Source organism: Ursus arctos, unplaced genomic scaffold (genome assembly GCF_023065955.2).
Source record: "Ursus arctos isolate Adak ecotype North America unplaced genomic scaffold, UrsArc2.0 scaffold_25, whole genome shotgun sequence".
NCBI lineage: Eukaryota > Metazoa > Chordata > Mammalia > Carnivora > Ursidae > Ursus > Ursus arctos.
The window spans coordinates 34,496,915-34,521,630 of record NW_026622930.1 but is presented as its reverse complement, the minus strand read 5'-3'; the positions used below and the strand labels follow the sequence as shown (position 1 = coordinate 34,521,630).

Here is a 24,716-nt window from a genome sequence, read left to right as displayed (position 1 = left end):
AGGCACCTCTCCGTAATCACCCTCCTTATCTCCCACAGAGATGATTGTTAGGATGGAAGAGATGAAGTATTGCAAGTTCTCCATAAACTGTAAAGTGCAGGTTAAGATCTTAGGCTACCATTGCCCGTCTTGTTTGACTCTTTCCTTCTTCATCTATCCTGACTCCCATTTTCTGCCTCTTCCGTCAACTCTGTGCCCCAAAGTATAGTATTTGGCACCCCCAGGCCCCCGAGATAACAGTTTTCCTTACTTCGCTGGAGTACCCAGTCGCAGGGCTAGGACAAACTTCTGAAAGATTTAATCCCTCCTGGTGCCTTCAGGGAGACCTGTTCCTGTTCCATCTCAGACGGATGAGAACCTTCTTGGCTTTAAAGACTCCCTCAGACACAGGTATCTGGCATCCTGCCGGTGACGCCGTCTTCTTTCTGTACTTGTAGGCCCGCTGCAGAGCGCCAGGGGCTTTGCTGGGGCTCCCCTGCAGGTGGCGTTGGGAAAGGTCCAGTAAGGAAGGTGACAGCCTTGCTGCTTCTGTTGTGATTCTCCTGCTGTTGCTTTCTAAGGTTCTGGACCCTCTTCTGCCAGCACTGCCTCTCCCCCTCCCCCTTAACTGCCAAGGTCTGAGCGAAAACTCCTCCTAGGGACTCATACAGGCAGGCACACCTGTGGTTTGAAATATTCTTTATTTTGTAAACATCTGTGTTTAAAATAGATGAACCCTGCTCACAATTCATATATTGGACCCAAGACACAGTACACGAAGTTCACCCGTCACAGGGAGATGGTGGGGGCTTGGGAGCAGGTGGAATGCCTGGGGGCTGGGCTGAGTCTCAAGACAGCAGGTGCAGAGGTGGTGAGGAGTAAACAGGCAGGAGCGCCTGCTCAACAGTCTGGGCCTAAGGCCAGATCCCAGGCCACCTCCCGGACTGGAGAAGTTTATGAGACGCCGACTCCGATACCCGGTGAGCGTAGCTGGCCCTAAAGCTCCAACCCTCCTGCTCCCACAGCTCTCCCCAGCTGTGGCCCTGGTGGATGGGGCTCATCGGTTCATAAAATCTCCACCCCGTGCTTTCCCTTCCAGAACCCCTAGGTACAGTAAAAATATAGTCCCTGTGTCCCGAGGGGGTGAGGAGGGAAAGGCAATAACGCTCTGCTGGATCTTCAGGGAACACTGCAACACTGATCCACAGGTTGGAGCCGACGCCCAGCACAACGTCTGCTTTCTGGAGCCCCTGGCGGCCGGCACCCCGCAGGCTGGCGTTACCGTCGCCCCACCCCTGGTGCGATGCTGTGTCCTGACACCCGAGGAGTCAGTCCTCAAGGAAGCATCCCAGCCATAGTCATGACTTCATCCTAAAGAGTCCGCTATCTAAGTTTCTCATGAGCTAACAATTTATAACTCTCCTGTCCTCCTTTTCCTCACACTATGTGAGCCAGTCCCTGGTCCTACACCCTGAGCTACCGTCTCCTGCTCTGGTAAGAGTCAGGAGGAAAGGTTTGGTGATTTCTTCCCCACCCTTTTTTTTTTTTTTTTTTTTTTTGAGGAACAAGGAAGTGGGGCTCTTAATCCTTCACATGTGTGCCCTGACTTTGGGCCTTAGTTGGTGAATGTTCAGTGCTCGAGTCTTTGTTTTGGCTCCAGCCCGAGCCATGTGACACAGCTAATACATAGCTTAAGAATGAGCCTCCGGCCCTGGGAAGTGGGGAGGAACCCCCCCAGGGCCTGTCACTGACCTGTCCCTTCTTTAAAGTGCCTCCTTCAAGCCCCCTTTGGGCCATGTGGGGTTAAAGAAACTTCTTCCTGAACAAAGAGCTCTGGAGGAAGGAGTCCGCTTCCCTCCTCCTATGGCCACAGTGCAGTTGGCTCCTCTTCAAGGAGCTAGAGGGGCAAGATGAGCACTTTGTCTAGAAGGCTGAAGAGAACAGCACCAAGCATTTCTACCCAGGGCCTTCTTTCTCTCTCTCCCCATGAAGCCCCTGCCCTTCTCCCACAGACTTTGAGTCTCAGGAAAACCTTGAGCGCTGAAGGCTGGGTTCAGTGGTTACATCACCTCTCACGTGCCAGGGGGTTGTGGGGAAACGCCCTTCTTACACGGAAAGGGAAGTTGCTGCCATATTCCCCTCTGGTCTGCAAAATGCTGTCTCTGGCCTCCTCTCCCTCGCTTTTACCTGATATGCAGGGGCTAGTCCTTCATTTCCAAACACTCCCCTTCCTGGGGTGTGTGGTTGGCCCGTCAACATCACTGGCTCCCTGGGCTTTCCTCACCCCTGCAGTGCCCTGAGGCCTTGGTACACATCTTTAAATTCAGGAGCCCAGGTGGGGAGAAACTGTGCACACGCTGCATGGGAGGTAGAGAATGGAGGTGACCTTTTACTCCTGCCTCCCCTCAACCTTTTATTTCTCTTCTCTGAAGCACCTGCTTCTGAGCTCACTTTCCCCAAGAGGCAGGTGGGCAGGCAGCCAAGCAAGGCCAAAGCTGGGGGGAGGGTAGGGGGCAGGCAGGGAAAGGGGGGACGGCCCCAGTCTTGAGGACCACCAGTTTGGTGTTTCCTTCCTACCTTGGTGTTCCACTTTCCCAAATCATTGGCGAGGCAGGCCCATGACACGGGAGGGGACGGTGGGGAGGGGAAGATAGGAAGAAGCACCCCGCAGGCCTTGGCCCCTTCACAAAGCAGGGTGGGGGCTTCTCCCAGAAGAAGAGTATGGAATATCCCCATAAGCCTGAGTCCATTCCCTTGGACAGGGTTAGGAAGAAAGGAAAGAAAGAAGCTGCACTGGCAGCCACACAGCGGGGCAGAGAGGGAAAGAGGTGCAAGGGGCTTTGATACAGAACACACTTGAGGGGGGAAGGGGACAAGAAAGAGAGGAGGGAGGAAGAGAGGAAAAGCAGAGAGGAGACAAGATGCACTGAGAAAGGAGGAGCCTCAGAGTGGCCTCACTCCAGACGGAGCCAGTGTCTGGGGAGCCTGGGGCGGCGAGACAGCGTGCCCGTAGCATATGGGGGCTCGTGGCAGGCCTGTGGCGGGGAAACAGGCAGAAGGGAGCCCCTCCAGGCTGGAGGGCAGGGGGCAGACGCTGCTCCGAGATGACAGCGGGGCTGCTCTCAGGGCCAGGCAGGGGAGTAGCAGCTACTGGTATTCCACAGGGCCACCCGAGAGGAGCAGCAGGGCAAAGCCCGGACTCCCTGTCTGCCACAGGCCTCCTGAGGGGAGGGGGATCGGTGGGTGCTCCACGCAGGACCCTCAGCACCAGCAGGTTTTCGAAGAGTTCGCTGGGCCCTCAGGTTTGCCCTCCTCCTCCTCCAGCTCAGCCAATGCCAACTCATTGCTGGCACATGTCCGGAGACCATCCAGCTCCTTCCTGTGGGCCTGCAGCACCAGCTCCGTCAGCCGCGTGAAAGACTGGGAAACCAAGGGTGGCGGGTGAGTGGGGCGCCCCTGTATGTGCCCCAGGGGAGGGGTTTCATCATCTGACCCCGGCTCCCCTCCGCCCCCGGCCTGCCTGCTCCACCCCACGGGACTGGGCCACAGAGGTAGGGCAGCGGGGGGCTGCGGGGCTCTCACCTCTTTAATGTTGAGGTTGGTGCAGGCACTTGTTTCATAGAAGTCCATGCCATACTCCTTAGCCAGCTGCAAGAAAAGAACATTCCTGAAAGGGAGTCAGTAAGGGAAGGGAGGTGCCCCTAGCACCTGGCACACACTTCTGCCACTGCCCTCACAGCCCATGCTGAGCTGTGACAGCTTCTCATAGCAGGTCACTTCTAAGACACGGGCTAGCCGAGAATGGAGAAGATGCTCCGCAAACCCCCGTCCGCACTCTGCACCCACACCCCGCGGACACACACCCCTGCCCCCAGCACACACCCATCATGCATCAGGAGACCAAGGTCCCCAAATCTTGTGCAAGATGTGGAATTAATGAAAAACACGGGCTTTGGGGTCAAATGGACCCAGCCTTAGACGCCAGTGCCGCCACTCAGCGCCGTACAACCTTGGACAAGTTACGGACTCTAAGCCCCACACTGCCGTCTGTTAAAGGGGGACGACGGTGTCTATCAACAGAAGTCATGGAATGACTAAAAGGGGTCATGCATCTCAAAGCACTTGCTTAGCACCAGCCATACGTACAGTGCTCGATACATACTATTCTAGGAGGGTTTATTCTAGTACGGTTTGCCTCTACTTTCAGATTTTTCAATGACCCTGTATTTGTATGCCAAAAATCCATTTTATTTTAAGGGCTTTGGGCAGAAAGAGGGAGAAAAAAGCTCTCGAGGTCCTCAGAGTGGGTGAATGACTCTCGTCTCCATGGTATCCGTCCTTCTGTCTTTTGGGAGGGCAGTGTCCCTCGGCACCACCTTCCTACCCTCTCTGCCCCACGGCTTCTCCGACCATGGGCCCTTTATTCCTTTATTTTCCTCCCTACCCCTTCCCAGTATAAGGACAGGGCTGGGATACCTGTAGACAGTAGCCGTGCCCGGATGCTGCTGGGGAAGCCAGTAGCTGGGAGCCCTTCCTCACCATGAACACTGGGATGACCTCGTTAGCAGAGGGTAATCCTGCTCTGGGGCCCTTAGAGCTGGGAGAGGGGCTGCCCGAGAGGTTTTTGTTTCAGGGTGGCTCCCAAATCACTGTCCCAAAGGACAGAAAGCAAACTCTCAAGGATGGCAACTCGCCCGGAGCCTTGGGGAACTGTGGGAGGTGCAGGGTGCCTGAGGACGTGGACAGAATCCTGGGTCCCAGCTCTCAGGACTGGCCCTGACGACAGGAGGCCCGAGGGACGGACTCAGCCAGTTGCTCCGCTTACCTGCTGCCCTTGCTCCCTTCCCACCTGCCGCTTCTGCTCTTCATCGGCCTTATTCCCTATAAGGATCTTCTGGACACCTTCCGGTGCATACTGGGGACCAGGACAGGCAGAACTCCCAGTGAGTGCTGTGTCCCCCCCCCCCCCCCAACTCCCCACCATACAGTCTACTGGCCTCCACACCAGCACCAAGCTCCAGAGCCCTAGGGACAGAGCAGGCTGGCTCAGCGGAGGTGCAAGCCCCTCCCAAGTACCACGGCTGACCCCCCGGGGCCCAGAGGCCTGTCATGGGGACAGCTCAGAGTAGAAGACACCCTGGCTACTACTGGTACTTCCTGGGGTCAGACAGCTGATATCTGACCTGGCAAGGACGTCGCACTTAAGCCCACCCCTTCATTCTACAGAGGAGAAACTGGGGACTCAGAGAGTTCAAATGGCTTGCCCAAGTCTCCAGAGCCAGGACTAGAACCCCAGACTCACGACTCCTCCTGCTCCTGAGATTTCAGGAAGGCAGATGGTCACAGGGTAGGCTCTGACTTAACTCACTGCCAAGAAGAGACAGCCATGGCGGCCTGGCTGGGTGCAGAGCATGGATGGAGTGGCAGCTTGGGCTTCTTCCCCATGTCTTACTCACCCAGAGGTCTTCATCCAGGGCTGGGAAAGGCAGGGTTTCCTGGGAGTGTTTGCTCACCAACTCCGAAAGCTTCAGCCCTTCCCATCTGGCCCTCACTTTGCCTTCCCCTCTGAGGCACCCTCCCCCACCCCCAGCGGTGAGGCAGCATGTCCTACCTCATCCACATCACTGACCCACTTCATGATGTGCTGGTAAGAGCGCTCGCTGCTGATGTCGTAGACTAAAAATATTCCCTGAGAGTGAGAGAAGGAGAGAGAGACGGGGGAGGTAGATCACAGAGACAGTGCACCGTCACGGGTCCAGAAGCAGCTGTGGTACCTTAATGCGGGCTCCCACTCTCCCTTCTCCCTGCTTAGCATGATGAGGCTCCCTCGGCACCCAGAAACTTCTCCTCCTCTCTCATACCCCCAACGCTATTGTGCCCTAGGCCTATCACAGAACTCCCTGAGGTAGGGAGGCGCCAGATCTTCTGACCGGGGTCTTTGGCCCAGGGTGGAGGGTGGGGAAGAGGTTGGGGGACCCGCCTGTGGTGTGTGCTCAGAGAATAATTGACGAGTGAGTGACGGTGGCCCTCCCCAGCAGGCAGTCCGAGGGCCCAATTCTGGGAGGCGGTGGCATAAATATCTCAAGCGCTCAGAGCCAGATGTGTGGACGGCAGCGTCCCACCTCCAAACCCTGAAAATGGCAGCTCACCTGGGCCCGTCGGTAGTACTGCTTCGTGATGGTCTGATATCTCTCCTGCCCCGCCGTGTCCCTGCAGGTAGAAAGCCAGGCCGTCAGAAGACCAGGGACTATGGAGCCAGAGGGGAAGGGATGAACGGAGCTGGGAGACCCTGTGTCCTTGCAGGAAAAACTGGGGAGCTACAGGGTGAAAAGTCAGGAGTTTTGATCCCCAAAGGGGTCTGAACATACCCAACTATGCAGGAGAGAGGCCTGATTATCTGGTGCTGACGGGGCTTATGGGGGCCTTGTCAACTCTATCTGTGCCAGGAGCCCCAAACCAAACCGAGCTTTGGACAACTCTCTTTAGAACTGGGCCGTTGTGTTCAGACAGGTTGGACTGCTCCACCTCGGGTCGCGGTGGGGCCTCTCAAGGCAACGTCCACAGCATTCTCCAAACTGGAAGCAGCGCCAAAGGCTCGTGAAGGCTGCTTTTGCAGAAACCTCAGGCCAGAGAGCCACAGCGGCCCCCTGTGGCCACTGGTGTGAACTGCACCATGCTGTCCTGGGGATCTCTCCCCAGGGTCCCATCCTCACTATGGGGTGTAACCCTCCCTCCTATGCACTGCGGCATGGCCCAGGGGCAAAGCCTCATCCTAAAACAACCCCCCACTCGTGAGTTTGCCAATTCCTTCTAATTCCTGCCTTTTGGTGACTTGTGGCCAATCCCATGAAGTTTCCTAAGAAAAAGAGATTAAGGCTCATAGGAGCAGGAGGTGGGCTTTGAGACATCTGGTTCTCTCCCTAGAAGGGGTGGCCAGTAATCCCAGACGCAGCTTCGGGATTCTCACACATGGCAGCGGCGGCCAGGGAACAGCCCCATGTCTCTTCCCCAACTCACCAAATCTGTATCCGCACTTTGATGCCATCTACTTCTATGGTCTTCATCTTAAAATCCACGCCTGGGGAAAGGAAGAGAGCAAGGAAGTTAGAAAGAGTACCATGGAGACTGAATAATAAAGGCCCAGGGCACTCGCACTGGATTACCTATGACTTAACATGGCAGAAAGATGGCATGAGGTAAAGGCCTTCTTGAGCCAAAGATTGACCCTAAGGAAGTATCTGGGGCTTCCCCTCCTCCTTGACCTGAGAGTTGTTGGCAGTAAAGGGCAGGGGTGGGGGGAGGGGGATGCAGGAGGAGGGCAGAGTGAGTAGGGGGGAATCCACTCCATCACTGCCTCACTCAGCCCCCAAATGTGTCTCCCTCTCCTCAGTGTGACGTCTTCCTATTTACACTGCTGGAGAGAACTTCAGGTATTTATATATCCCCCCTGGAACTCCAACCCTTAGGAACAGCAAACTACTTAGTTTGCCTGTTTGTTTGTTTTTCTTTCTCTGCCTTATTAAAAACTGAGAGGGGATGTGGTGCTGACTTGAATGTGGGGAAGGCACACGGACCCTGGAGAGGGTCCCTAGCGGGGACCCTAGCAGAGCCCCCCCCCAGAAGGCCTGGGGGCTCTGCTGTTGACTCCCCCGTTTATCGGAGGAGGCACTGTTGTGTACTCCTTTGTTTAGAAGGAGCATGGGCTTTGAAGCCAGGCCAGAGCTTGAATCCTGACTCTGGCCACTTCAGTCACAGCTATGACTTGGGACACTTGCTTCTCTGAGCCTCCATTTCCTCATCTGTAAAATGGGAACATCACCAATCATTTTAGAGGGTGGACGAGAAGACCAGATGAGATACAGGGCCCAGCACCTGGGAGATACTCAGTTGACAGCAGTTACCGCTATAACCTGTACAGTTCTGGTCCGTCGTGGATGCTTGTAAATGACGACCAGCGACCGGAGCACTGGGCAGTGGCGCAGCATGCTGCTGCAGGAGGGACGGGAGGACTGACAGGCTTCTTGGGCTCATCTGCCCGAGGGCTCGAGGAGCTCAGCTGCCACAAGACCCAGGAAACATAAGGCATTTGGCAAAGCAGCCCAAGGCAGAAACATATTTGGGGAAACTTGCAGGAGGAGTCAGCAGCACCCGCAGCACACAGGCTTGAATCTGAGTGATGACGGAGACGAGGGGAGACATTTTTATCACCACGCCTCTTCCCAGCCCCAACTGTGCCCGGGCACTGTGCCTGGTGATGCAAGAGCTCTAGCGAGTAGGTTAATTAAGCTTAAGTCTTCGTGTACTCCCTGGAGACAGGTCAGGAACGGGCATCATTAACCAGTTTTCAGGTGGAGAACACGGTCAAGGCAGAGTTCCAGACGGACGGAAGTCACCAGGCTGCACGGCACAGCCCCAAAGACCCCGAAGGTACCAGAGTCCCCAACACCACCGCTGTACCCCTCAACATTAGTTCTTTACCATTGGGAACATGTCTCCCCTTCTCCGGCCTGTCCCCAGGCTTCCACAAATACAGACAGATTAAATTCAGGCCCTTCCTTCTCCCCATCAAGACCAATCATCATTTAACTGGAGGGGGGAGAACGACTCAGAATGGACAACCCAAACTAGATCAAGTCGGTCAGATGTGAATCATTTTTCGCCTGCCCAAGCTGATTCATATCTATTGAGCTGTACTTTTCCAAATGGGGAATGTCTGGCAGCCATTCTTCCGAGTGTGTGGAGAAAGCAAGGGTGGGGGCACTGGGCCTTGGTCGGGGCAGGGGCGTGCTCACCCCCTCCTCAGACAGACAGTCATCAAGAATTTGCTTCTTGCCATCTCTGGCATCGAAGGGAATCAGGAAATTCTTGTTCTTTCATGGGCCAGCGCTGGCTTCCCAGGAGAACCAGCAATTTGGTTCATCTTATAATCAACCTAGCGCATCATACTAGTCCAGCAAGCCTGGTCCAGGACAGTGCCTTGTGCAGAGAGGTCACAAGGTGGCAGGGATGGAGACAGAAGGCTCTACCTTTCTTTATTCCATACACTTCTGTGGGAACTTACTATGTGCCCTGCACAGTACTAGGTGCAGACAGAATGGTAAAAAGCACATAGGATCCTTGACCTTACAGAGCTTAGTGGAAAGGAGACAAAGGCCCAGAGACATAAGATAACTAACCCAAGGTCCACACAGCAGGTGGCAGAGATTCAAACACAGGCCTGTTTGATGCCAGAGCTCGTGCTACCCCCAGCACTGCTTCTCCGGGGGAATGAGAGCTGTGTATGAACTAGACACAGAGGACTTAACTATGCTGATTTCCCTTAGGTCCTGGAGCAAGGCTTAGCCGGGAAGGAGCACCCAGCACTAGGGGACTCTGCCCGAGAATGTCAGCAGGTGTTAGAAGAGGCAGCTACCCTGGGAGTGAGCACCGGGCTTGGAGTCCCTCTCCCGCTTTCCTCACTTCTTAGCTGTGTGGCCAGGACTGGGGCTGAGGGACTTGGGGGGCCCACAGCACCCCTGCACCCATCCTCTTACAACTTAGGTCCTCCTGACCACCCAGTAAAATCTGTGGAGCTCGGAAAATGCTTTCGTTTTGTCTATTCATAGGCACTAAGCAAGAAACTCAGTAAGTCTAGGCCTTTTGAGGGATTTTCCTCCCCCACGCACCTTTTTTTTTTTTTTAAAAAGATTTTATTTATTTATTTGACAGAGAGAGCACACAAGCAGGGGGAGCAGCAGAGGGAGAGGGAGAAGCAGGCTCCCTGCTAAGCAAAAAGCCCAATGCAGGGCTCAATCCCAGGACCCTGAGATCATGCATGACCTGAGCAAAGGCAGACGTTCAACCAACTGAGCCACCCAGGCGCCCCCACTTTTTTTTTTAATAAAAAAAGATGAACAGCCCAGTGACCTTCTAGTGGACTCTATTCTTTCTATTCTCCCTGGTCCCATAGCCTAGACCTCCCACCGCGGCCACCTACCAACCCACAGCCCACCATGCCTGTGGCCCCTCCATCCCCCCATGTGGCTGTTAGTTTTCTCTGCTGCTGAGCACTGCAGGGCAGTCAAAACGCTGGCCTGGATGGTCACCCACAGACTCGTTTTCCCACCTCAGTGGGGCCCTCGTAGCTGCTGTCACCCCATTTATACGGAGGTGTGTCCCCCCATCCCCTTCCCCACAGCCACCGTCCCCTCCCTGAAGGCTTCAGCCCCCGTGCTCCCCCTCCTCAGTGCCACTCACTCAACAGAACTCCTTCTCCACTCTCCAGGGGTGAGCCGAATGCTGCCTGATGAAGCCGTTCCTGAGGCCCACCTCATTTCCTCAGAGTGGGCCTCTGTTCTCTTTGCCTTCCTTGGGGGAAGAGGCCTCTTTCCTTCCCAAGCCTCAGCTCTCAGCCCCTCATCAGCCCCCTCTGGGTGCTCGTCCTCTAACGGTCTGGCCCCTTTCTGCTGATCTCCAAACTCTATGGGGAGGAGAGATGCTCTCCCCCGACATCCATCCCCTGTGTGTCCTCTCTCTGGCTCCCCCAGGGCAGCCCTCCTCAAACGCCAAAGTGCACACAAACCACTTGGGGATTGTGTTAAGATGCAGACTCTGGTTCGGTAGCTGTGAGATGAGGCCCGAGATGCTGAGTTAAACTTCCAGCTGAGGCTGGTGCTACTGGCCCATAGACCCCACTTTCGACAGTCAGCTTCTAGACCGTGCTTCTCAAAGTGTGGTCCCCTGACCAGCAGCAGCATCATCATCAGCCAGGACTTATTAGAAATGCAAATTCTTGAGTCCCACCTCCGGCCTACGGAATCAGAAACTCTGGGGGTGGGGCCCAGGAATCTGTATTTTAACAAGCCCTCCAGGTGATTCTAGTCATGCTGCAGTTTGAGGTGTGGGCTGCAGCTTTGCACCTGGAGTGCCAACTGGGGCGGCCTGGGCGAGCTCCCATTCTCCGGGCGTGCTTGGCAGGAGCTCAGCTTTAGAACCCCTGGGCTGATTTTTTTTTTTTTTTTAATGCTGCTACCTTGACTGGCCTCGTCTGAATCCAAATCTGAGGGCAAGGGCCAGAGACCTGTACTTTTAACAGAGTGATGGGGGATTTTTAGAGGAAAGTTTGAGCTGTAATACAGGAAAAGAGCTATCCATCAATCAGCCTTGGAATCAGAAAGACCTGGGTCTGAATCTAGATTCTGGCACTTGCTGTGTGACTTTGGGCAACTTTCCACTTCTCCGAGCCTCAGTTTTCTACCTGTGGAATGAGAACAGCACTGGCCTCCTCAGGGCTGTTGCGGGATAGGAATCAGGCCGTGGATGTGACGCACTTGCCTACCCTCCCTCTGCTGAATAACCGCTTCCCAGCGGCGGCCGGGCAAACCAGCCCGGAGAACCCCTGATGTGGAAAGGGCTACCGGGTCTAGTCCCTTGCTACCTTACCGCCCTTGCGAGTCCGGGCACCGGCATCAATGTCATCAGGGAGCATGTTAGAAAGGCCATTCCCCAGGCCCACCCAGACTGAGGTTCGAGAACCACTGTCTAGCCCATCTCAAGGCAGAACCACACCCACTCCATTATCCTCACAATGATCCTTGCAGCACGCCCCTTAGCCAAGGAATCCAGAGGCCTCCGTTCTCCAGCCAGCCCTGCGAAGGGAAGCGGGGAAGAGTGGTGCTGACTAGTGGAGGCGCAGAGAGGCCAGGTGACTGCCTCCTGCTCCCACACCCAGCGGCTGAGCCAGAACTGGAGGACTGGCCTCCCGGCAGCCACCCGGGGCACGGCTCCCTTGACCAGGCTGCGGAATCTTACTGCCGGGCATAGCCCATACCTGTTCTGCTCCGATGAGGCATCTAGAAGCTAGGCCCTGGGCACTCGGGGAGCAAGCCTACCATCACCTAGCTTCGGGAACCCCTTGGTCCCTGAGACAGGTCAGGATGGCGCTCAGCCCAGACGCATCACCTTCACCGAGCCACATCACTGTCCCCAGGCACAGGGAACACCGTGGCGTGAAGAAACAGGCTCACCACCTCCACACCACTCCAGCAGACGTTCTTGAAGATGCGGGGAGCGCTGGGAGAGAAAGTCAGGAAGAGGGGGCCCTCTGCCAACCAAGTACGGAAAGCACAGTGAGCAGCGCACCATTTTTCTCAGCACCTGGGATGTGCCAGTCATGGTGTCTGCCACACCCAGCATCCTTTTCTGGCTGGAACTGCCCTGGCCAAAGCTTCTGCTCAGGGAAGCAGGGCTGGGTACAGTGTGTTCTCTGTGGCGAAGCAGCTCCTAACTGGACCAGAGGTGACTATCTGACCACAGGAGCACAGGACGCTGGTCCATCAGTGGGCTTGCTGGGGACCCCCAAGGTGACCTGGCCAACACAGGCAAGGGGATCTAGCTAAGCCGATCAAACCAGCTCCCTCCAGACGGTGCCGAGGGGATTGGTCAGCTGGTAACAAGAGGAACATGAGGCAGGTGTGCAGAGAAGCAGAGATGCCTAGCGGCAGAATGCACTGGCCAGAATGGGGGCTGGGGGTGCTGGATCTTGGCACAGACCCCACCTTCCAGCCCATGGGTACCTCAGAGCACACCTGCCTTCCCTAGTGAAGCCTGAGGGAGCCTGGGGATTCCCTGAGGATTTACATCCTGTGTCTGTCTGCTGCTGCCTAATGCCCCCACCATCCCCCCATCCAGGGCAGGCGGGCAAGATGTTTCAACTACGGGCCTGGGAGGGAAACTCCCCCCAAATTCCCTGCTTGTTGCCGCCTCCTAGTTTTTGTCTTCTAGCCCCAACTAGATGCAAAGTACCTAAGGGCCAGAGAGTATATTTTGTATTTGACAAGATTTTTTGTTTTTAAAATCTCTGCCTCCAATCCAGCAGAGCACTGGGCATAAAGCAGCAATTCCACTAGTGGCTCAGAGAGCGTGAGGAGGGTGGGCACCCGTGGCTCAAGAGCAGCGACATGTGTTCTGCCATGTGACTGCCTCACAGGCATCGGCAAGAGAAGCCCCTCAGCTAAGTGGCTCCTGCCGATGACTGTGGACAGTGCTGCCCTCGCTACACGGACGGCCTCTGGCCTTCCTGCTTGTTCTCAGTCCGTACGGACAGCCTCTGCTTCTCCAGCAGCAACCCTCGGAGACGGTGAGGCCACAGTGGAGTGTGGAGCGCCGTGACAGGGCCACTGTCAGAGAACAGGGGGAGGGACAAGGTTGGCCTTTGGGTCCTGGGGGCTGGAGCAGGACAGAGGTACAGGACAGGGGAGATGGCTCACCGGGGGTGGTAACACTGCAGCGCGCTGACTGCCCCCTCGGTCTAGCAGTGAGGGGCTGCGAAGATTGTGGGAAGAAGGGAACAGGGCACATTCAGGGGAAAGAACACCCCTTCTCATCACCAGCTGCCTCCAAAGAGAGCCCCAGAAAGCCTGGAGGAAGAGTGGCGCGGGCGGTAAGAACACAATCGCGTGGTCAGAGTTCGCTTCCCATCCCGCCTTCCCCACTCATTGCCTGTGCGGTCTTCTTACCCTCCCTTTGCTGTTTCCTCACCTGTAAAATGGGAATGACGATCCCGGATGTCAGAGACTTTCTGTGAGGGTTGTGAGAGCAGGTGTAAAGCCAATAACACAGGGCCCGACACACAGTTTCATGAAATGTTAGCTGAAGACGCTATTAGCTCCCTAGGGAATAAGGGGATCAGGCAGCCCAGGGTCACAGTGCGGGGAACAGACAGGGCTCTGGAAAGGAGGAGGGGCTCACACTGGGGAGAGGAAGGAGGGCAGGGAGGTGAGGCAAGGGCCAGCCCTAAGTCACAGTGTTCCAACAAAAAGAGAAAATGCCACCCACCACGGAGCCCATATGCCTTCCTCCCACCCCCACCGAGTCTGCCTACAACCTAATTCTGGCAAAGTTCAGGTGTGCATCTTGGCAGGCCAGCACCTAATGGGTTAACGTCAGGGGCCAGCTTGCCTGCCTGCCAAGGGCTACATGTTTCCAGTGGAAATAAGGTTCTTTCTGGGCGCCCACTGTTATCGCCCCGATCAACTGCAGCCCGAAGGACCAGCAGCGTGACTTGGGCCTCTTCATCAGCAGCGAGACGCCACGACAGGAACAACTTGATACAGCTGAAACCCAAGGCAGACACCCAATCCCGGGAGCCACACTGGCTCCGGTTACCGTGCCCAAGGCCAGGAAGGCCCCCAGCCCCTCCTCGGCAGGAAACCAGCATGTGTTGGACATGTGGGGCTCACGGGGCAGGAGGTCACCTCCAAAGAGGTCACCCTGAACAACCCCAAAACAAGCTTTAGGGAAAGGCAGGCCCAGCGAGGAGGTGGCCGCCTGACTGTGCCACCCCAAATAAGGCATCAGAGTGATCCCCATCTCAAAACCCTCTCCTCTCGGCAGGAGAGAAAACCCCTACCACCCAGAGAACAATGATGCCATCTTCCCCCAGCTGAGGGACAAATGAGGGGAAGAAGGGGGACAAGGACAATACAGAAGGTGAGCTAAGAGACAAAAGTCCCTCTTGCCAGGTAGGTGCAGGGAGAGGGGAGAGTGTCTCTGCCCCAAACCTGCGACCGGCTGCGTTCTTCTTCCTTCTGTCTGGGGACACTGCCTCACTGTCTGCTGGGCTGCACGCTGCCACCTGACTTCCTCCTCTTACCCACTCGCAGACTGACTGTCCCTCACGCTGGCCTCGCTCTGGGGAGAAGAGGCACCAGGTTCTCTCAGCAAATGCATTAGTCAGCATTCGCGCCCTTTCACTCTGGGAGGGATGGGAAGCAGAAATAAAAGAGGAGGCCCTGGTGTGTGGCAGACAGAATCCTGAGCCTTGAACTCAAGGCTGTGTTTTCACCCCTAGGACACTGAGTCAGTGGCTCTGATCAGATGCCACCCACAAGAAAGACTGCAGATTTCAGAATATTTTCTCTCTTTCTTTTTTAAGATGCAAACAACATGTGCGTGCACATACCACGCGCGTGTGCGCACGCACACACACACACACACACACACACACACTCCCTCAATGTGATCAGAGGTGATATGGGGACCAGGACAACTCTAGAGGTTACCACCTTCACATAAAATCTTGAAGGGCCAATCTTTGTTAACCCAGGGCCCAGAAACCCAAGGGCTGTTACCACGTAGAAGGATTTCCCAGTCAAACACGGAGTCCCATGAGGCTGGAAGGAATGCTTGTTCCCAGGGCCTGAGCTTAGGTGCTCCCCACTCTAGAGCCCCTGGCAGGGAGGACAGAAAATAAGCACACTTATCAATACTTTCAGAGTGATGTTAAGGGGCAAAAGCAGAATAATGGAGTAGACAGTGAGGAGATCCGTGTGAAAGCTGCTTTAGATTGGCTGGTCAGCGAAGACCTTTTAAAATAGGTGACATTTGAGCTGAGACCTAAGGGACAAGAAGGTACCATCACAAAGATCTGAGGGACCAGGGCCCCAGGCAGGAACACACTCCAGTCAAAATTGAAGTACCTCAGAAGAGGCAACGAAGAGGGATCCACATGGCTCTTTCCTTTGTGATAGAGGCTGGGGTGGGCGGGGTGTGTGTGTAGAAGCCCAGCAAGGCCCTCCCCTTCTCTGGGATCTCAGGGGGACCCAGCCTCATATGTGCACATACATATAAACTTGCTTGGAGGATCTAACCTGAAGAATGTACCAAGAAAATTCTCAAACTTGGGGCCAACTTGGGGACTCGTTGCCCCCCACTTTATGATGAGATCTCTGTACTGAATGGCTCATATGGGTAAAGCACAACTGTTCCCGTGCACACAGTAGGTACACTGAGTAGGTACTCAGGACACGCCAGTTCCCTTCCCCTTGCCTTTCCCACTGCCACGTGCAAAGACCTACATAGGGCCTCTGTGACATGTGCTGTGTGTTCCAGCGAACCCTATCCTGCTCCCCTCCGGCACACCCCTGACCTGGGCCTTGCCTCTCGGAACCTGCTACTGAATGGTCAGTGGGCACTGCTGAGGCAGCCAAGGCCTGCCAAGCTACTGACCACTCACCCTTCCATCCTCCTCCTGAGTCTCTTCCTAGGCAGGGCCACGCTGACAGGCAGCAGAAGGTTCCCAAAGACTGGGGCTGGGAGCCTCAGGAGCAAGCATCTTGTAGGGGGCAGGGCCTCCAGATGTGTCTGCCGTCACACAGGGCCAACAAAGCTATCTCCTAGCAAGGATCGATGACCGTGGCCCGCCACTACCAGCTGGCCCAGCCAGGCAGGAGAGTAAAACCCCAAATCATGAAGTGTTCTCTACAGCACCTCCTCCCCCACCCTTTGCCCCCTGAGGAACCTCACTCAGTCTTCCAGGAGCCACTCCAATGTCACGTCTTCTGTGAAGCCTTCTCCAACCAACCCAGGAGGAGTTCATCAGCGCTCTGTGACCCCCGAGCATGCTGACATTGCTTTGCATACCCTTCTGCTTGTCTGTTTGGATGCCTGACTTCCCAACTGTCTGCACTGTGAGCTCTCAGAGGGCAAAACAGCATCTCACTCATTTCACGTTCCCATTGCCTGGCAGAAGGCAGATATAATAATACATATTATTCAACAAAATTGAATAAAGGAAAGAAAAAATGAATGTGTGGGGGAGTGAGAGAATAAAAGAGTGAATGAATGAAGTCAGTACATCCTAGGAGAAAAGAGGAGTGAGAAAAAATTTTGAGAGCGATCTGGGGATGACCCACATTTTGAAGCCAACTGTCAGCCTTCTCTATAGATTACAGGGCCCCAGTCACTGAGTTCTCAGCAAATATGTTCTCCAAATAGTAATATGAGGGCAACACTCAGATCCTACCCTCAAGGGTCCCCCAGCCAGGCTCCTTAATCCTAGCCCCTGACAGTTCCCCAGCGGGTCATGTCAAGGAGGCCCACTTGGCCAACAGCAGAGGCACATGCGTCCCGCCATCCCAGAGCTCTCGGTGGGTGGGGGAGGTACACGTCTGGTTCACTGGAGAGAGGTGCTGCTTGGCAGCCTGTCGAAGGGTCTTCTGGGATGAGCAAGGGCATGCCCAAAGCCAGTCTGGAGAAACGGCAGAGGAGGTGGTTCAAAGTTGGGCCACCCGCATGCAAGCTGTGAGCCATCAGTTTTCTTGGGGCCTTAGTTTCCCCTGCCACAAAACCAGGCTGATGATGAATCCCGAGGAATTAAACGTCCAGGAAGCCCCGTGGCCCACGACAAAGCACGCTGCCCAGGCAGGAGAGCCAAGGACAGGTCACACGCCTGTGCAGAAAACTGGCAGTTTTACAGGGAAACAGCCACAAATATTAGATTACAGAAGAAGGAACTCTGAGAAAGAACTGGCAATCAGGGTAGAAGGGTAATGGCCAAATATCGACTTTCATGCTATAAAGCTCATCACCAAGATGTCTGGGGAGTGGGGGAGGATGGGAGGAGAACAGGAGGAGAATGGAAGGAGGGGGGAAGGGGCAGGAATCTGGGCCCTCAAGCCGGGGGTGGTTCTGCAGAGCGGGGAAGGTGGCACAGGTGTGCAGAGCAGCTGAAATGAAAGCCTCTGAGGGTTTCAGAGCTGTTCTCGGGGATCACATCCTTGCAGGAACAGAGTGTGCGGAATGGGGTGACACCAGGCAGAGCCCTCCCCCCTCGGTACTATGCTCTCAGGTCACCTGTCCCTCCTCTCCTTCCCACCTCCTCCCCAACTTACCCTTCCTTCCCAGAGCCTCGCACTGCTGGGGCAAGGGTGGGGGGGCTGGCAGCAAAGCTGACACAAAACCCAGAGCCTGCTCCTGCAACCCCCTGGAAGTGAGCTGGTGCCCCGGCTCCTGCCTGCTCCCTGCTGTATCCCCAGCTCCTCGCAGGTGCCTAGCTCAGGGGTGTTCGGTAAATAGAGCCCAAATCACCGAGTGCGTGAGTGATTGGCCTGGAAGAGCATCACTGACAGTTTATTAATCTCTACAACTTTCTTATGAGCTAGGAATAACAATAAGAATAAGAATGGTAATAGTCATATAATCACAGCAGCTACCATTTCATCTGAGGGCTCTGCCAAGTGCTTTGCAGCCATTAGCCTCCGTAATCTTCGCAATGACCTTTAAGGAAGAGTCTGTTACTCTCTTCAATTTACAGATGGGGAGACAAAGGAAAGCGCTGTTAGACAAGTATCTGAGGGGGGCGGAGCCGGGTGAGGCCATGGGACTCTCCTGCAAGTCAGTGCTCTTTCCATTCTCCCCTGCGGCTTCTCCCCTTCCCGGCCTTCCTGCAGCAAGACGCCCCTCGCCCAGAGCAGGCACAGCTCCCCCAAGCTGCAGGAGGCACCCCGTGCCGGAGCAGGTGTCCCTCCACCGCCGCTGCAGGATCCATGCCCCTGGCCGCCCCCCCAGCCCTCTCCCTCCCCCTCAGTACCCTCCACCCCAGCCCTAGCCCCAGGCAGCCCAAGCCAGTTCCGACAAACTTTCAGAGAAAGGGGATCCCGCAGCAGCAAAGCCAGCCCCAGGAAGCAGCCCTGAAGCCACAGCGCGGTTCAACCGGTCAGACCGGAAAATCACCGCAGCCTCCTTGGAACCCAGGTGGCCTTTAAAACAAGAAGGTCTGGAGACTATGTGACCCCGTTACTCCAGGAAGAGTGAGGATGGCCCTCCCATCAGCTTCAGGAGAGGCTCACATGGCTCCTGGCCACCCCGTAGAAAGGGAACAAAAGGCCCCCTGCACGTGGATGTCACATAGGCTGGGATTTGGTCTCCCTGCCCGGGCAGGCAGCGCAGGTCACATGAGGCCCTCTGAGAAGTTGCCAGCGGGGCTGGTTCAAACTCCCTCCACTTCCCAAGGGGGCGGAGACTCGGAGCCGGTGTGGAGTTTGGTGTGGTGGCCACAGGAGGGGTGTGTGGCAGAGAGAACAGAGCTGCCACCACAGCCCTTGACTGGTCTCCCTGCTGCAAGTTTTAACTCCCGCTCCCAGCCAGTACCCTAAGTGCCACTGTCACCATGTCATTGCCCAGCCCAGGAACCTTCTATTCCACGGCTGAGGCCCTAGGCCCACCTCCTTAGCCAGGCCCTCAATGTCCTCTGCCCTCATCCATCCATTACTTCAACCACATGTATGAAGCTCGAGCCTGGCCCTATATAAGGACGATGAAAACAGAGGTAGAAGACTTGGTTTCACCCTCACGCCCTTAAAGTAGAGTCTGGAAGAGATAAACAAGAATGTTCTCACTCTTCCCCTAAAACCTCCCTTCTGTTCTAGTCAGACTGCCCAGAATCCCATGAACGCCCACTGGATTCCCACCTCGGCCGTCTCTGCTCCTGGTGTTCCATCTGCTCCTTTCCCTCCAGGAACTGAAAAGCAGCCCACACCGCAAGGCCTCCCCTCAGCCTTCCTTCCTTCTAGAGCCTTCCCTGCCACTTCTAGTCAGCAGGGCCTCCTCTTGTCTGGCCTCCTCTAGCACTTAGTCACAGCACTAGCACTCTTTGTCCCCTCCCCGTCACTGGCTGCCTCTGGCACCCTGGGATCCTTCTTTAGCTGCTGGTAATGCCAGCAAGAGCTCCGTAACAGTAAAAATGATCCTAATTCATCCCCCACGTGTGAGGACTGCTTCACCAAGTGCTTCCGGATCTGTTGTGGCCTTCGCTCTTTTTGCCTGTGTGCAGGAAAAGGTGGACTGAATGTCTCTAAAATGCCTGGCACAGTGCTTTGTAGTGAATCCTTAATTAATTAGTTTGACGGGTGAGGAACCAGCCATTAAGGCTTGGGCTGCCCACCTGTACACGACCCCGTCCGGGTCGGCACAGCCACATGGGGAAGGCTGGCTCATGGCACTGACCCAGCCCACAGCCACCTGTCTACCTGCTGACTAAAAAGAAGAGGGGCAGTCAGTGCCTCAGCCGGCCTGGGAGGCCTCCTCACTGCTCCCTGGCAGGCCCTTCTCTGGAACACCACAGGCCCTTAGAGTAAATGGCATCAACAGTAAATCACAAAAGTGCCAGCCCAGGTCACATCAACGTGATCCAAGAATCTGAACTCTGTCTTGGCAATAACTAGTGAAATGCCTCGTTTTCCCCATTTCACCAAAGTCGCTCCGGGAGAGGTGCCTAGATCAATGTCCAGCATGGTAAAAGAATGTGGATGGAGCGGCTTGAGAGAGGTGGCCACGCGTAGTGTTCATCTTGGAATCTCCAGGCCTCAGCCCTGAGTCCAGCCACGGGACACGTGCACTTTCTCTGAATGGATAAATTAATATGACTTGGTAGTACCCATTTTCTTGGCTCCTTGATTTGCTTCCTGGCTGCCCTTTCTAACTCCATGGGAAACTTTCTGGGTCATTGCAGGGAAAGCTTTTCTTGACCATCCAGCTCTGTCCCTAAGTCATGGTTTTTGCTGAAAAACATGCCCAAGAGGAGGTAGAATCACAAGAGCCTCAGGGAGCTTCAAACAGAACGCATTCAAGAAGCCCAGGAGGCAGATCGGAAAAGGCTAGTGTGAAGACAGACAGGTTTCTTTCTTTCCCATGGAGACCAAGCTCCTAAGTCCTCTGCGTCCTGGGAAAAGGTGGACCCAACCATCAGAAGCAGAGGAAGCACCCGCTCAGGTTTTAGGTCAATACACCAAGGGCCTTGAGGGGATGGGATGGGGAATGTGCTATAGTGAGACCCCCACTCATCTCGCTGATTCACTGCCTCAAAAGTGGTCAGCCCCAGGGGGACTCTGAGGACGTCCCTGTGACCTGTGAAGGGAAACTGCACATTTGCCCCTCCTCTAGCAGGAGGAAGGTGTCCGAAAAGGGAGAAGACAAGGTGGGAGAGACCTTGGGGGCAAGGGACTTAAGGAAAACATAAGCCTCAGAAGGGCCAACTTGGGATTTCAGAAACATCGGTTTTCTCATTTGTCTGCGGGAGCTAGCTCCCCTAACAACGCCGAGCAGGAGCCCAAGAGCTTCTGAAATGAGGTGGATGAATAAAGTGCTCCAGGGGAAAAACCTCGGTCACTCCTTGGACTTGAAATGTGGCCAGAACACCAGGGCGCAAACTACTGCTCATCAGGCAAAGTCTGGGGGCCACACTCCCCCAGTCTCCAGAAGCCCACAGTCCTCTGTGATACCTCAGCAGCTCCTGGCATCAAGCCTGTCCATAAAATAGCCACTGAAAATTTCCTTACGCGCTACCCTGCTGCCCTTTGCCCTCCAGCCCGCAATCCGTCCCCATATCCCATCTGGTTCCTCAGCCCCTCCCTTGCTCACTCCCAGGCCTTTCCCCAGTGCCTCCTCTTTCTGAGGCTTCCCTAGAGGCATGCAGTCCTGCCTCGGGTCTAGTACCCGGCCCATCCCTCCAGACAGGTATCTCTCATCCAGGCAGTGGCCCAGCCTGAGCTCCAGAACTCCTAGTAGCTGGCCTCACAGCTCCCCTGAGAAAGATGGATGTATCTGTTCCCTCACCCTAAGTTCCTTGAAGATAGTGAAGCAAGGAGGGAACAAGACCCCGGGAGCTCAAGGACAATGACAACAGTAATAACTAGCATTTATCTAGTTATCTAGTGTCCAACTTTGTGTGAAGTGCTTTTACAAACATAAAATCATTTAATCCTTAGAGCACCTCAGGAGGCAAGTACTGTTATTATACCCATTCTACAGATGAGAAATGCAAGCTCAAAAGCTTAAGTGGTATTCAAGGTCACACTGTCCCAAAGTGAGGTCTCCAGGCCTTTGTGACAACACAGACTGCCTCTTAACCACGAGTCTCTGTCCCTCCTGGCTCTCCCTGCTCCCTCTTCTGTTTTGACAAGTAAGGTGTGTTGAGAGGGAGGGTGGAAGCCTGGAGTGGGAGCTGAGTGCAGGGGCTCTCACCCACTGGAGGGGGGACCCGGGCAGTGCTGAGGCTCCTCCAGGGCAACAGTGGGGGAAGCTGTTAGATGCGGGGGAATTCCCTCAGCTCAGACCCCCCCCCCCAGAGGAGGCGGTCCCTCAGGTCCCCCTGGGGGGGCGGGGGAGAAACCCCCTCAGACGGGATCTACCCACCCCCTCCCATAACAAAGGATGCCATCACAGTCCAGTCTGGGAAGCCACCAGATCTCGTCCCTCTGAGCACAGGCTCCAGCACTGCCATATCAAAGCCATGTTCTGGAAGGTAGGTTCTATCAGCCATCTGACTCCGAGGTGTGGACAGTAGTCCTGGCATTCCTCGTCCTCCTCAGCCTCCTTCAAAACAAATCTTTTGCCAACTGTTTTTCTGGAGCTGGCTGATAAGTACCCCTTTCAAACGCAAACACGCTCACCGAACCTGAACCTGTGCCCTCCTCCAGGTGTCCCACCTTGCGGCTTACCTTCACCAGCTGTGCTCTGGAAACTCGATCCCTTCGGCCCCTCCCTTCCTCCTGTCTTCCCCCTCCTGGCTCCACATTGGGTCACCCCTGAACTGAGGGTACCCAGTGACTCAGTGACGCGGCTCTCCACCCTGAACCCCTCTTCCGGAGCACAGGCTTTACTTCCCCTCCCCCTCTCCACCTGGGGGTGTGGGGAAGTCATTTCAGTGGCTATGATTCTCGCTGCCCCAGCTCGGGGTACCCAGGCCTACACGCACCCCGGTTGTCTAGGCTCCAATGGGCAGGCTCCCCAGTGCGAGGCCGGAGAACCTATCCCTAATCACGGACAACAGCAGGGACGCCCTCACCGCCCGGACCCGCGGCTCCAGTCCCCAGGCGGTGGCCGCTCACCGGGATTTCTTCCCTGGTCCTGGCCTCCCGCGTCAACGCCTCCAGCCGGACAGGCGGACGGTTCCCCCGGGCTGGGGCAGGGGCAGGGGTGGGAGGCCGCCCGGGCCAGCCGTGGCGGTGGGGAGGGTGGGGCGCCCCTCCGGCCACCGCCCCTTACCGATGGTGGAGATGTGCGAGGAGTGGAACTCGTTGTCGGTGAAGCGGCACAGCAGGCAGGTCTTGCCCACGCCGGAGTCCCCGATCAGCAGCAGCCGGAACAGCACATCGTACTGCTTCGCCATGGCTGGGGCCGGCGCGGGCCGGGGGGCTGCGGGCGGGCGGCGGGCTCAGCCCCGCTCGGCCGCTGCCATCGCGGCGCGCGCCCGCCGGGGGACGCCGCGGGCTGCGAGGAGGAAGCCGGGCCGGCCACCGCGCCGGCCTCGCCCGCTCGCTCGGGGCCGGGGAGCGCGGCGCGGCGGGAGCGCGGGTGGGAGGAGAGAGCGAGGGCGGCCCCCGCCCGCCCCTTCCCCTGCGCCGCCGCCGCCGGCGTCCCGGGAGAGGGGGCGGGGAGCGCGCGCCGGAGCGCGGCGACCCCACGGCGGGGGCCGGGCGGGGGCCGGGCGGGGGCGAGGCGGGCGCGCTTCCCGGCGGGAGCTGGAACCCAGCCCCCTCCAACCCCCGTGTGACGGACCCGCGACCCCGGGGAAAAGGTGCGGACGTTCCGAATGCGGGAGTTGAGGTGAGCTCCCACCCGGCCCACCTCTACCAAACTCGGCTTACGGGTCTGCTCACTTCTCCCCAGATCCCATCCCGATCCTGGCCCTGCTAACCCCGCCCCGGCACCCCGCCCCTGCGGGAGCCGGGTCGGGCCTCCCAGAGTTGGTCCTCACCTGGGCTCACCCCAGGTCGGAAGGCCTTGATCAGGGTCTGCATTCAAACACCCATCTATTCTTGAAGTCGCTGTCTCCAGGGACGCTCGAGAGTGTTGCTAGAATTCTCTCTCTCTACCATCTGGCTTGCCGGTAACCCTGTGTGATGGTGTCTGCCCTCCTCCAACCCCTCATCCCAATTTTAATTTAAACGGGTAAAATTTCTGCTGACCTCTTCCACTAGGATGAGAAAGAACACAGATGATCATAAAAACACTTCTGAATGCACAATCCTTCAGACAGGCAAAAGTATCTGTTTTGGGTCTAAGATGCTTAGGGTAGGTGCTCAGGATGCCAATACCTTATTTCAGACCACGGAGTATTTCAGCTGGTGTACACCCATAACACCAAAGAACGCATGGGCCTCCTTCAAGACCTAATTTACTACCACTGAATGTGTTAACACCAGAGAGAGGCAAATTCATGTTTTCTGGAGTCTAGAAAATTGTGTATTCCTAAGAAACAGTATTAGGGGTGAACAAGCCCAGCTCATTAGATCTTTAAAAAGTGATGAAAAGTGTGTATCTGAGTATTGGATAAGAGAATATATTCTTCAGTAGTAGGTTAAGGAACACAGTAAGTCCATCTTCTTGACTTGAAGAGTTGTATTTCAGGCAATGTGTCTAAATTTATAATAAAGAGGAAAAACTCCTGAACCTAATAGCTACTTTGATGACATAAAAAGTTAAGAAAATGGACCCCCGTGAATTCCATTAAGAGTTTTTAGATTTCCAGGCGTATTTTTCTTCACCGGATTTACACTGGGTTTCAGGTGCGTGCTGGGGTCTCTGGAGTTGGGCACACTCCACAGCTCCTCCACTCACTAGCTGTGCAACCTTGAGCATGTTACCATACACCTCCATGCCTCAGTTTCCTCATCTGTAAAATAGGGATGTCCTCACAGGATTGTGGGAAAGATGAAATAATGTATGGCGAGGACTTAGCGCAGCACTTGACGGTACTCAGTAAGTGCTGGGGGACAGAAACCACCTGCAATGTTTTCCCTATGCATACATGCGTGCTGAGTGTATCCCACAGATGGTCAGGGATGTTTTCCAGGAACTCGGGCCATCCTGCCGGCATTCTCATCCACACGACCACACACAGTGTGGAGTGCAGGTTCAACTCAGCCTGACCCCCTTTGGGCACTGCAATGGGAGTTGATTGGCATCGTAGTGGTAAG

At 55.7% G+C, this 24,716-nt stretch overlaps 1 protein-coding gene across 1 annotated transcript; it reads right to left on the bottom strand.

The window, feature by feature from the left end:
- Positions 1–671: 671 nt before the first annotated feature.
- RAB15 (RAB15, member RAS oncogene family) lies at positions 672–22,956 on the bottom strand. Its single transcript, XM_026486835.4, has 7 exons — positions 22,783–22,956; positions 6,997–7,057; positions 6,129–6,189; positions 5,591–5,668; positions 4,805–4,894; positions 3,562–3,627; positions 672–3,399 (listed from the first exon to the last, which is right to left on the bottom strand). The coding sequence occupies exons 1-7, from the start codon at positions 22,904–22,906 to the stop codon at positions 3,241–3,243; spliced, it is 639 nt and encodes a 212-aa protein (XP_026342620.3). The 5' UTR covers positions 22,907–22,956; the 3' UTR covers positions 672–3,240.
- Between the last annotated feature and the right edge of the window lie 1,760 nt (positions 22,957–24,716).

What these genes read in the sequence shown, in the direction of transcription:
- RAB15 (XM_026486835.4), bottom strand. Translation starts at nt 22,906, where the DNA reads ATGGCGAAGCAGTACGATGTGCTGTTCCGGCTGCTGCTGATCGGGGAC. An exon ending in CTCGCACATCTCCACCATCG is followed by an intron (nt 7,058 to 22,782) that starts GTAAGGGGCGGT and finishes TCCTTTCCCCAG; the next exon opens with GCGTGGATTTTAAGATGAAG. An exon ending in GGGTCAGTGATGTGGATGAG is followed by an intron (nt 4,895 to 5,590) that starts GTAGGACATGCT and finishes CCTGGTCCCCAG; the next exon opens with TATGCACCGGAAGGTGTCCA.